General features: G+C 43.2%; 1 protein-coding gene across 4 annotated transcripts in view; it reads right to left on the bottom strand.

Moving 5' to 3' along the window:
- Positions 1-3,118: 3,118 nt before the first annotated feature.
- LOC122548361 (Y-box-binding protein 1-like) overlaps positions 3,119-13,653 on the bottom strand; it is a 30,671-nt gene continuing 20,136 nt past the window's right edge. For 3 of the 4 annotated variants that reach the window (XM_043686912.2, XM_087982819.1, XM_043686911.2), the window contains 4 exons: positions 12,617-12,824; positions 7,500-7,718; positions 4,125-4,223; positions 3,119-3,391 (listed from right to left, as the gene is read on the bottom strand). In XM_043686912.2, the coding sequence (XP_043542847.1) occupies positions 4,149-4,223; positions 7,500-7,718; positions 12,617-12,824 (502 nt within the window). In that variant the 3' untranslated portion in view covers positions 3,119-3,391; positions 4,125-4,148. The remainder of the gene's footprint in view (positions 3,392-4,124; positions 4,224-7,499; positions 7,719-12,616; positions 12,825-13,653) is intronic. The other variant, XM_087982818.1, reaches the window with a different exon arrangement.

Here is a 13,653-nt window from a genome sequence, read left to right as displayed (position 1 = left end):
GGGGATTGCTAGAACTTTATTTTCTAGCTCAAAGTTGCTTAACACAAGTTCATTTGAGTAACATCTACTGACTAAGATTCTGCAACCGTTTGAGGATTTCTAAATATTTTGTTAAAACATGTTTATTTAACCATGGTTTAGTAACAGATTTAAGAATATGTCAACATTTTGCTTTGTTGGAAATGTTGTTTTGAATGTGTATAACTTGCTTATATCAAGTTATGCATTTTAGTAACTTGCAAAGTGATTTTAAGAACACCTGCATTTTGGAGCTGGAACTGGTTTTACTTGCAGACAGCTGCTTATCTCACTGAGTTACATACTTTAGTCACATGCAGATTAAGAGTATATCAGCATGGAGGGAATGACTACTAGATTGATTTTGTTGCACAAAGTTGTGTAGCTCACTTTAGAAATCACATCAGATTAACAAAATGCTAGTACACTCTTAATGATAGCAGGAACTTTTGATTTGCTGATTAAAGTTGCTTATCTCAGTTATACATTTTTATAACAGACTTGAAGATGGCCACCTTTGGGAGAATTATTGAAGTGTGATGCTGACAAAGTCAGGATTGCTGAAAGTGTTGATTCAGTTGCACAACTTGCTTATGTCGAAACTTTATTGCTGGAACAGCACAGCAGGTCAGGCAGCATCCAGGGAACAGGAGATTCGACGTTTCGGGCACAGGCCCTTCTTCAGGAATGAGCAGAGAGTGTTCAGCAGGAGAAGATAAAAGGTAGGGAGGAGGGACTTGGAGGAGGGGCATTGGAAATGTGATAGGTGGAAAGAGGTCAAGGTGAGGGTGATAGGTCGGAGTAGGATGGAGGCAGAGAGGTCAAGAAGACGACTGCAGGTCAGGAAGGCGGTGCCGGGCTGGAGGGATTCGGCTGAGACAAGGTGAGGGGAGGGGGGGGGGGGATGAAGAAACTGGTGAAGTCCAAGTTCATCCCCTGTGGTTGGAGGGTTCCCAGTCAGAAGATAACATGCTCCTCCTCCGACCGTCGCATTGTTGTGGTTTGGTGGTGGATGAGTCTAATGACCTGCATATCCTCGGTGGAGTGGGAGGGGGAGTTGAAATGCTGTGCTACAGGGTGGTTGGGTTGGTTCGTCCGGGTGGCCCAGAGGTGCTCTCTGAATCGCTCCGCAAGTAGGCGGCCTGTCTCCCCAATATAGAGGAGGCCACACCGGCTGCAGCGGATGCAGTAGATGATGTGGGTGGAGGTGCAGGTGAATCTGTGGCGGATATGGAAGTTTCCTTTGGGGCCTTGGAGAGAAGTGAGGGGGGAGGTGTGGGCGCAAGTGGTTCCGACTGGGAACCCTCCAACCACAGGGGATGAACTTGGACTTCACCAGTTTCTTCATCCCCCTCCCCCCACCTTGTCTCAGCCGAATCCCTCCAGCCCGGCACCGCCTTCCTGACCTGCAGTCTTCTTCTTGATCTCTCCGCCTCCATCCTACTCCGACCTATCACCCTCACCTTGACCTCTTTCCACCTATCACATTTCCAACGCCCCTCCTCCAAGTCCCTCCTCCCTACCTTTTATCTTCTCCTGCTGAACACTCTCTGCTCATTCCTGAAGGGCCTGTGCCCGAAACGTCGAATCTCCTGTTCCCTGGATGCTGCCTGACCTGCTGTGCTGTTCCAGCAATAAAGTTTCAACTTTGATCTCCAGCATCTGCAGACCTCACTTTCTCCCCCAACTTGCTTATGTCACCAAGTTATGCATTTTGGTAGTCTACAGATGTTAAGAATATACTAAAGAGAATTGGTGGAACTTAATTTTCTGGTATACTTGCTTAATTCAACAAAGTTTACCTTAAACCTCAAATGTTAGCATATGTTGCAAATTTCCATTTCTACACAAAGTGGTTTATCTCACCTAGTTACACATCCACCTAACCATTAAGTGTGCCAGAAATTGAGATTTCCTTGGAGTTAGTTATCTCTATCTTACACATTTTATTGACATTTACAAACAATCATGAACTCTACCCGATGAAGAAACAGCACTTTGAAAGCTTGAAATTTCAAATTAACCTGTTGGACTATAACCTGTGTTTTGTGACTTCTGACTTAGTCCACCCGAGTCTAACACTGGTACCTCCACATCAAGAACATACCAACATTGGAGAGAGTTAAACCTGTTGGACTATAACGATGTGTGATTTATAACATTGGAGAGGTTTGTTACAACTGGATTTCCTTGTGCAAAGTTGCTTATCTCTTAAGATGTTAAAATGCAAACCAACGTTTTGGAAAGTTTCACGAAAAATGTTACAAAGTTGTCTCACTAAGTTACACATTTTATTAACAGATGAATTTGCTAGTATTCTGGAGAAAATTGCTAGAAAGATTTAATTTGTTGTGCAAAGTGCTTAATTCTGGAATTGTGTCAATGGTTCCAATAATTCACCTACTGCTAGAGTCTATTACTGTAAAAATAGAGAAACTTTGCCTTCCTCCAGTCTGGATCGAAGCATTAAATGAAGGCATTCTGTACACTTTCAAAATTCAGATATGAAGACTCCAGGAACAGCAGGACTTCAATCTTACCCCAATGAGGCATGACACTGCTTTTGAAGGCTGTGTGTTCAAGGACTGCCACCCAGCTCACCTTATTCCATCAAAACTATCCAATGAATTTAAATTGACCAGTAAATTTTCAAAAAAGGGAACCAGTGTTTAACAGATATTTTGATAGGTCCATAAATAGGAAAGGTTGAAAGATATGGGCCAAGCACAAACAGGTAGGATTGTTTAGTTCAGGATTATGGTCAGCATGGACTGCTTAGACCAAAGGGTCTACTTCCATGCTGTATGCTTGACTCCATAAATACTTGAAGGCTGAAAGATTTGCAAGACTATGGGGATACCCTATCCTACATTTACCCCTGACTAATGCACCTAACCTACACATCCCTGAACACTGTGGGCAATTTAGCGTGGCCAATTCACCCTAACCTGCACATCCTTGGATTGTTGGAGGAAACCAGAGCAAACCCACGCAGACAGTTGCCAGAGGCTGGAATCAAACCCTGGCACTGAGCTACTGTACCACCCTGCTGTCCAACCAGTTTAAAACAGCCAAATGAACAGATCTAGGATGCAAACCAGCTGATCTTTAGCAAGCAGTTTTTTATTGCACATCACCCTAAATCAGCACATGAACAAAGTAAATCCAAATCATGCAAACTGTGCAGTGTCCAGGACAAAGTGTCATGTATACAAAGTCTTCCAAGGAAGGAAAAACATTTTAGAAATCCAAGTGCTGTTAAATCAGAAAGAAAATATCCCAAAAGTCAGGGTCACAACATACATTACGGCTGTCCAAGTTTGTTTCACCCTATACCCACAATCTTAAGAGTTTCAAGTGCAGTTAGCAAAACCTGTAGCAGAAAAAAAAAGTCAGTCAGCGTTGTTTTTTTGTTAACAGCAAGAACTTTACCAACATACACTGAATCCAATTCAGACAGACAAAACAAAGTTAGGACAAGAGGTAATTGCTGCAGCTAGGATAGTGTTTTATGGGAGATGTCTAAGGAAAAGAAATTCTGAAGTCCCTCGTAGCTGGAGGTGTGGTCACCAATGGAAGTCAGGGGGATGCACAAGAAGCTAGAGTTTGATAGGTTGGAAGAGATTGCAAAGTAGGTTGGAGTCAAGAGACCACAGGAGGTGCAAATTAAAGAGGCCAGCAGCACATTGTGGATGGACTGAGACTCATGGATAAGGAGGAATTAAGACAAATTGAAGTGCAAAAGAAAACAAAATGAAGCCCAACTGGAATAAAGCAGCTAGATGAGCTTTTCAGCAACACATGGACGCAGAAAGGGGGAGATGGGAGACATAGCAGTAATGGAGGTCATAATGCTGCAGTCTGAATGTGAAAGTCAGCTGAGGGACCAAGGTTCTGAAAGTGCTGGTTCAATGGCCAGCAGAGAATGGAGTTTAGAGCAAGTGTTGAAAGCAGCAGCTTTAAACTTCAATATTTAAAAATCAAATTTTCTGATCCATCCAGATCATGTTCAGCAGAAACTAATTTCACAGCTGGTCTGTAATGTGACAAAATAAATAGCTACTGTGTTGATCCTATTGTAAGACTTGTCAAACACTCAGGCTTACCATTTTAATCTGGGCACCTTCATCTCAGGCATGGCTTTGCTCCTGATCTGTTTTCATACTGGGAGCTATGCCAAACTGGTCTGGCACAGGATCTGTTATCTGCAGAGGGAGAGTAATGAAATTAAACTCACCTGCAATATCCAACATTTCCAAACTCTGAACATAAGGTTGGGGGTTGTAGATGGAAAGGTGTACATGTTTGCAACCTTTGTCAAGTTGAGAAAACACGTTCAGAAAGGGACCATGAGTCAAGTGGCCTCCACCTGCATTGTATCAATGATTCTGCAAGAAAGGAAACTTGCTAGTCTTCCTGTCAAAAGAGACTGCAGAAATAAGCATTTGAGGAACTGAGATGTGGGGGGGGAGGGGGTGGTGATGAAAGCAGAGGTGGAAGGGGTATGCAAATTTAAGGCTGTCCAATTTTTGGATGGGTCAAGAGTGTGGTACTGTGTGGTACACAGGTCAAGCAGCATCCAAGGAGCAACAAATCAACATTTCAGGCATAAGCCATTGATCAGGGAACATAGATTCTCCTGCTCCTGATGCTGAGGAACCTGCTGCGCTTTTTCAGCATATACTGATCTCCAGCATCTGCAGTTATTACTTTCCACTGATGTTTAGATGGGGACTAGGAAAGAAAGTTTCAGGGATCTATCCAATTATGAGGAATTTTGACAAATAAATGGGCTGAATGGTTTCATGTCAATGTAATAAATATTTTAAAATCCAATCTCTCAACAGCTCTAACATTATCCTAGCAGGAAAAACTAAAACCAATGGGCTTTTTTCTCCAAAGAGGAAAGACTGGTGTGAGTTGATTAATGTTTTAAAATGAAGTGGTTGTGATATCTTCACATCTGCCCTGTTTCCACTTGAGACAAGGGGGTGGGGGAGGAGAAGACCAGAATTGGGTCAGACAGTAGCTAATAACTCCCATGGATTCAGGAGAAATTTCTTTACCCTAAGTGGGGGGTATGTGGCACTCCCTTCGCCAAAATGTGACTCAACTCACAGCAGACCTAAGGGGCAGCTTTTTCACTCAGAGGGTGGTACGTGTATGGAATGAGCTGCCAGAGGAAGTGGTGGAGGCTGGTACAATTACTACATTCAAAAAGGCATCTGGATGGGTATATGAATAGGAAGTGTTTAGAGGGATATGGACTGAGTGCTGGCAGATGGGACTAGATTAATTTAGGATTTCTGGTCAGCACGGATGAGTTGGATCAAAAGGTCAGTCTGTGCTGTACATCTGTGACAGGAGTGGGAGGGACAAATGTCAACACATTTGAAGTGGAAGCAGGACTGACATGAGGGAGAAAGGAATGAAGTGATATGCCAGTAAGGGGCATGAGTAGAGATACAAGCATGAAGCAAATGAGCCTCAATATAATGGGGTGGCATGGTGGCAGTGGTTAGCACTGCTGCCTCAGTGCCAGAGACCTGGGTTCAATTCTCACCTCCGGCAGCCATCCGTGTGGAGTTTGCACATTCTCCCAGTGTCTGCATGGGTTTCCTCCAGGTGGCTTCCTCCCACAGTCCAAAAATATGCAAGTCAGGCGAATTGGCCATGCTAAATTTCCCATAGTGTTAGGTGAAGGGGTAAATGTAGGGGAATGGGTCTAGGTGGGTTGCTCTTCGGAGGGTCAGTGTGGACTTGTTGGGCCTGCTTCCACACTATGGAATCTAACCTAATCTATTGCTATGCTGAGCATTCCAATTAGATCTGCCAAGAGACATCTGCCAAAAGAAACAGGAAAAAAAGTGGATTGACTTGTACAAAAAAGTCAATACATTCTAAAATTCAGGCATGATCAGACAGGCCTTGAGGTGGAGTAACACAAAGGGAGGCCAGTTGAGGAAGTGCAAAGTTAGCAGGATAGGTGTCATGATGGAACAGTCGCTGAAGGTTGTCATGCAGGCAGAGAGGAAAGCTAATGGTGTGCTGGCTTTCATAGTAAGAGGTTTTGGAGTATGGAATACAGATGTCTTGCTGCAGTTATATAGGGCCTTGGTGAGACCACACCTTGAATGCTTATTCAGTTTTGGTCTCCTAGTCTGAGAATGGACCTTCTTGCTATTGGAGGAGTCCAGCAAAGGTTCACCAGACTGTCTCCTGGCATGGCAAGACTGACATGAGGAAACATTTAGAAAGATGGGGGGGTAGAGAAAAGGGTCTCAAAATCCTGATGTCACTAGACAAGCTAGATGCAGAAACATGTTCCTGATGTTGTGGCAGTCCAGAACAATGGGTCAGTCTAAGAATAGAGGTAAGCCATTTAGGACTGAGAAGAGGAAGAATTTCACTCAATTGTGAACTTGTGGCTTTCTCCCACAGGAAACTGTTCAGGCCAGATAAATTCAAGGAGCTGGATGCGGTGCTTGCAGCTTAAGGAATGTAGTAGTATGGTGAGGAAGCAGGAATACGATGCTGAAACTTTATAATCAGCTGTGATTGTATTGAATGTGGTGTCAGCTCAAAAAAGGACTGTTGAACAGCTTGCTTTGTTGGATAGACAGTGAGCAGGGAGATCTTGTATTTAAGATTGTGAAAAGCAGGAGCAACAGCTGGCAGGAGAGATGCACAGGGAGACCTAAGGAGCTATGAGAGGGTGTTGCATTTGACCAAAAAAGACAAACAGATAATACACAGTCTTTAAAATTGTATTATCCCTTGCCCAGTGTTTAGGACTCTGCAGTCAGCATTCAAATGCAAAGTTTGAAGGACAGCAGAGTTAGCAATGCATATGGAATCAGCCTCAGGTATTAGGTTCAGGAGACAAAAACAAACATTACATTGGGCCATAAAGATTTGGTTTGGCCCAACTGCAACATTTGGTCAGACCTTAAGATTTGAGGTCTGCCAGGATACAGAAGATTTCCTAGAATTATCTAGAAATGAAGGAGTCTGTAAGAATGGATGAGTTAGGCCAAAGAGCCCCATTTCCACACAAAAGTTATGGCTGGGTTTAGTGACAAGGTTGCTTTGGAGAAGTTGAGCTTGTAGTCAGAGTGAAAGAAATTGAGGGGCTGTGTAGGCAGTGACAAGTTTGGATAAACCAGACAAAAAACTGTTCCCATTCATTGTACAAATATCACAGATTTAAGCCAAGATATGGCAAGGGGATGATTGAGGTCGAAGGAATTTTACAGCAAATGATCTGGAACTCAATGCCTAGGAAGGGGCTGGAAACAGACCATGAACGATGTCAAAAGGAGATAGGAAATAAAAATTTGCAGGAGCTGAGGAAACTAAATGGCTCTACAAAGCAGGCACTCTATGGGCTGAATGGCTGTGCTGCAGTGACTGGCTATCACTCGGGCAGTACTGAAGAAACACTAAACTTTAAACATTGCCAACCCCAAAAAGATGCTTACATTGAGAAGTTGAGTTTCTGTAGACTCCTGGGTCATGACATTTTGTGGTTCTGTGCTCACTACTGTGGAGGCAGCCTCTGTTGAAACTGTAAGTTCTTTAGTCACCTGCATTTCTGGAAGAGCCGTGACTGGACCTGGGACAGGAACAGGAAGTGTTTCTGAAGCTCCTTCAATTAAGGTCCCAGAGACTGAACTGTCAGTTGGAGTATCCTTCTGTTCCTTTTAGGGAAGATTGCAAAACAGACATTACTCAAGTCCTCGGAGTAAGGCCTGACCTGAAATTTTTCTCAAGTAACTTAGTACCCAAATATAATCAAACAGAATCACCATATCATGAGATTGATTCACCCTTAAACAAGATCATGCCAAAATAAAAAGGGAGTGTTAAAATGGTTTCATTTATATATCTGAGCTCTCACTATGTATTAATACACATGTGGTTAAAGGAGCTAGACAAGGCAAATCACTCAATTTGTTGGTCAAACTGGTGTACAGGAAGATCCCACGAACAGCTAATATTTAGCTGCTTGTTTGCTTGTGATGGCAAAGGAATCTCACCATCCACCTAGCCCTCAAATCAGTTTGGAAAATATTATAGCCTACACAGCCATTGAACAACTGGGTCCATGCCAGTGCTTCTGCAGCATAATCCTCCCAACCTCTCATCTCACCCAGTATGCTGTTTTAGTTTATCAAAACTCCCTTCAATACTATGCCCCTTGACTCTGGAAGCAAGTCCCCCATTCTCCCCACAATCCAGGTGAATACCTTTCTGAATTCCTGACAGTCTTGTATGACACGGATTCTGTCAGCCACTGTTTATACTGACCAACCACTAAACTATACTAATCCATTTACCTATACTTGGTCCATGTCCTATGTCTTTACATAGGAAGTGCTCATCCAGATGCTTAAATGGTGCCAAATGATTTTCTGCCTGGATAGCTCTTGTGAAGTGAGCAGTTGATTAAACATGCTATTCTCTGCATCATTGATTCCCCAGAGAGACCACCTGCAGCTGATGGCCTAAAGTCCTGAGGCAAAGTCAAAAAGTGATTGTCCTCATGTCCAGCAGACCAAGGATGAAGGCTTTACAGTTGAGGCAGTTGTCCACAGCTACAGAAAAATAAAAACTTTTCATCTTGCACTAACAAACATGACCCAATTTAACTACCATAGACAAAGCATTCTTTTTGGGGCCCTCAGATGTGGTAGTGTTTCTAACTCTGAACTGAGGGGCCTGGATTCAAAGGTCCCACCTGCTCCAGAGGTGAACATCTGAACAGGTGGATTAGAAATGTAAGATTGTTGATTGGCAGAGGATTTGGCAAAGTGAACCTTCTCACTGGTCAAAAATAACTAGCCAGCCCTGCACAAAAACAGTTACAAGTTGCATTATCCCTCATTAATGAATGATGTTTGATACAATATTCATATTCATGTGTAGACTGAAGTCCCTAGTTGAATGCAGTTTGAACTGACCAAATGGTTTGAATTGCTATAGCCAGCCCTTTGTATTTAAAGTACACTGAAGGACAGCTTCATACATGCAAAGACTACAGAGCCTACATTCATGCAGTCCAATGTTGCAACTTTAGACAGGCTGAAGGGAGCCACATGTGTACATTAGTATGTTAACACTATTTTCTGAATCTATGAATATAAAACTGAATAGACTAGTGAGCTGAGCAGGGCATTACCAAAAACATTTCAATCTGGTCAACATGGACAAGTCAGACCAAAGGGTGTTTCCATGTTTTATATTTCTATGAAGAGCTATTCCAGAAGAGATGGGTAAATTGGGAAGACTAACGAGGCAAGCAATTACACTAATAGTAAGAATCTGGAAAGTTTAAAAATCAGAAGGACCTTGGCATACATTTCAATAGATCCCTCAAGATAGCAGGGCACTTACATAAGATGGTTAAGGCAGTATATGAGATATTTATCTTTAGCAGGGATGTAGAATACAGAGCAGAGAGGTGAATTGTATTTGTTAGATCACAATAGGAGGACCATATCGAGACACCACAGGATGTGATCGAGAAAGATTGATTGTACTAGAGGGCAGAGGAGATTCACCAGGATGCTACCTCAGCTGGAGTGTCTGAACAAAGAAAATTTACAGCCCTTGACCTTCCAAGCCTGAGCCAATCCAAATCTATGTCTAACCTTGTCACCCAATTCCTAAGCATTTGTATCCCTCCGCTCCCCACCTACTCATGCATCTGTCCAGACAGATCTCAAATGAATCTACCATGCCTGCCTCTACTATGTCTGCTGGCAATGCATTCCAAACACCCACCACCCTCTGTGTGAAGTACTTGCTGCATGTATCCCCCTTAAACTTTCCACCTCACCTTGAAAGCGTGACCTCGTTATTGAATCCTTCATCCTGGGAAAAAGCTTATCTCTATCCACCCTGTCTATACCCTTCATGATTTTGTAAACCTCAATCAGGTCACCCCTCAACCTCCTTTTTTCTTAAGGAACCTAACCTACTCAACTTCTCTAAATAAGGGGCCGAACCAATGTCCTGTATAATTTTAACATGACTTGCCAGCTCTTATACTCCATACCCTGTCCAATGAAGGACAACATACTATATGCCTACTTGACCACTATCCACTTGTGCAGTAACTTTCAGCTGCTAGTGGACCTGCACTCCCAGATCTCTGCTCAACCTTTCCCCAGGCTCTTCCATTCATTGTATAACTTGCTCTAGAATTAGTCTTGCCTAAATGCATCACCTCATTTGTTTGAATTGAAATCTATCTGCCACTTTTCCACCCAACTCTCCAGTCTATCTACATCCTCCTGTATTCAACAGTCCAGTATGCTTTCTGCTACTCCAATCTTGATGTCATCTGCAAACTTGCTGATCATACCAACAGCACCCTCTTCCAGATCATTTATGTACATCTCAAATAACAGTGGCCCCAACACTGACCCCTGTGGAACACCATTGGTCACCTTTCTCCATTATTAGTGATGGTCACGGTCTGGCATTTGTGTGGCCTGAATATTACTTGCCACTTGTCAGCCTGTCTCCTGTTGCTCAACCACTTCATTATTCCCCTAGCTAGAACACCCTGCACACCATGTGACTTCACATTCTCCATTAGTCTACCATGGGGAACCTTAAAGGCCTTACTAAAATTCATGTATATGACATCAACTTGGTCACTTCCTCGAAGAACTCTATCAAGTTGGTAAGGCACGATCTCCCCTCTACAAAACCATGTTGCCTTTCACTGAAAAGCCCCTTCCCTCAGACTATTGACATACTGCTCTCAACCTTTCCTGGATGCTTCATACAAATGCTACTCCATCCAGACCTCTGACACCAAGTGTACCCCAGTCAATGTTGGGAAAATTAAAGTCTCCCATCACCACTACCGATTGCCTCTACATCTTTCCATAAATCTGTTTACCTATTTGTTCTTCACCTCATGCTCACTGTTGGGAGGCCTGTAATACAGCCCCAATGTGACTGCACCCTCTATTTCTCAGCTCCACCTATAATGCCTCACTACCCAAGATCTCCATGGTGTCCTCCTTTAGCACAGCAGTGATATCATCTGACCAGCAATGCAATTCCACCCACAGCCACCACTTCCTCAGGAAGTTCTTCCATACTCAAACCACCCTGTTCAAAATTTGTACGGCTTTAAGTCTTTCTCCTCTCACTTTAAAGATGTGCCCCCTCATCTTAAAATCCCCCATTCTAGGGAAACCACCATTAACCCGGTCTTTACTTTTTTTTTAAAACACTTCTGCAAGGTCACCTTGCAATTCCTACACTCCAGTGAAAAAAGTCCCAACCTTCTTGTAAGTGAAGCCTTCCATACCTGGCAACATTCTAGTAAGTCTCTTATGAACCCTCTCCAGTTAATATCCTTCCTATAACTGGGCAACCAGAATGGGACAGTATTTCAGAAAAGCCTCACTAACATCCTGTACAATCATAAGCAAATAACCCCTAACTTCCTACTCTGTAGCTATTTTGGTTAGGTTGTCAAAAATCTACATCTTGCTCCAATATCTGACTGGACAAGATAGTCAGATGCACATATGCACCTTCAAATGCTCCAACCCACAAGATTTACTTTGACTGCTCAATGAACTCCCTTTTCTGGATGTGTAATTGAAAGGTAACTCAGCAAGATTCCCAAATAAAGCAAACAGCTGGCTAATGCACTCTTTGGTATCTTAATATATCAGATTAAAATAATGGAGTAGCCAGTGATTAAAATGTCTTAAGCAGCAATGCTGGAAAGCTGAAATACATGTCTGAAATGCACACCTGGCCAATGTGAGAACAGAAAAGGAGTATGAATTAATTTGGAGAGGGTAGAAGCAAAGAGAGCACACTGAAGGAGGATTGTTCAAGCACGCAAGACAATGCACATATGGGGGAGAGCCAGAGCCCAAGCCCACTGTTCGCTTGAGCAGAGTCAGTCTCCTGCTATCTCACCATAAGCCTGCAGAGGCAAGTATAATTGTCTTTTGCAATGCTTTATTTCACCAGTTTTAAGCTTGGTTTCCTTGTTACTGAGCTATTCAGGCAGTGCATTCCAGACCCCAAGCACTCACTAAACTTTGATCACTTCCACTTCAAGCAATTACTTGAAATCTTTGCCGATATCAATCCTTCCTCCAATGGGAGTTTGCCCATCTGGACTGACCAGACCCCTCATGAGAACACCTCAAAATCAATTTCCAACCTCTTTCCAAAGATCGGACTTTACTTAATGTTTTCACTGAAGTCCTTATCCCTGGAACAGTTGTCAATCTTGCCTTCACATCCTCAAAAAATTCAGCTCCTGGAACTGGACAACACTACAAGTTCAGTATTACCCCCTTGCTCATATACTTCACAAGATCAGTTCAACATTTCCTACCACCTTCAAAAATGAGCAGTTCCACCTTGGTCTGTGCTTCTGCACCTCCTAGAGAATTGTAACTTATTTGCTCATCTCCCTCCAAATGGGATTGTCTTGTTCCTCTGCAGAGGATCAGGTCACAGCAACACTGCCCTAGCTTATCTGTGCTGTCCAAAGTTCTACACTGCCCTTAATTCATAATGCTGCAAGTTGCAAAATAATGCCCTGCACCTGGAGGGTTGCAGTGGGTGCAGGAGGCACCTCAACACCAGCTTGCTCTTGTGCCACAGAAGCCTGGGCAAGCGTTCTTGCCCTGCGGCGGAAGAATGAACGACGGAATCGCTGGCGTGGAGGTAGAGGTTGGTCGGTCTTGGGTTCCTTGTCCTCATCCAGGTCCCCTGACACCTGCTGAGATGGTGGGCGTGGACGGAAAGGTCGCCTGCAGGAGAAAGCCAATTACTAATCAATGACAACTGTTGATTGACAGCTTTACTATCACCAACATCCCAATACCAAGTTCCACACACCTAACTGCTAGTTGGGAAAGTTAGATTCAACTTGGGGTTTCAAATCAGTGCCATCTCATCCAGCCCCCTATACCCATTCTACCTCCCAACCTAGACTCCACATTCCTCAGGATTTCTGCAGTCTTCCATTCTGCCTCTTGAATATCACATTCCCATCACTTCATTGACAGCTCCCAGTGCATGGCATAATAGTATATTGCACCATTAAGCAAATGGAATGTTTTAGGTACTTCTCCAGAGGAAGAAAATCCCCATCAAGCCTCAAGGAGATAATTTGATCAAGGGTGTCAGACTGTGTCCTGGTAAAAGGTTTACTGCAGGTTTACATAGATGGACAGAGTGGTGCATTAGAGATCTCCTCTGCTCAGTAACAAGGAAACCAAGCTAATGCTACAGGGTAATGGATTAAAAAAATTATTGGACTAGCATAATTTCAGATTTCCAGTACAGCTATTGTCAATTGTGGTAAAATCCCAGCTGTCACTAATGTTCTTCAAAATAGGCCAAGTAAAGATGGCCTAGGTGATTACAGAGCCACATCATTGAGCCACCTTCTGAAAAGGTGGAACATTCTATCATCAAGTGGAATGAGGGATAGGCAAAACACCATTATCAGTGATGCCCATAATCCATGAAGGAATAAATTGAAGTACACCTGTTTGAGGAGAATTAGCAACATACTCCAGATATAAATCTCACTCCAAATAAGACTGACTGAATAGGACTATTTAAGGGAGGCCT

This window comes from Chiloscyllium plagiosum, unplaced genomic scaffold, assembly GCF_037043375.1.
Source record: "Chiloscyllium plagiosum isolate Xiang-an unplaced genomic scaffold, Cpla_swu_hap1 HiC_scaffold_44, whole genome shotgun sequence".
Taxonomy (NCBI): Eukaryota; Metazoa; Chordata; class Chondrichthyes; order Orectolobiformes; family Hemiscylliidae; genus Chiloscyllium; species Chiloscyllium plagiosum.
The sequence above is the reverse complement of the archived record's forward strand: the minus strand, read 5'-3'. Positions and strand labels throughout refer to the sequence as shown.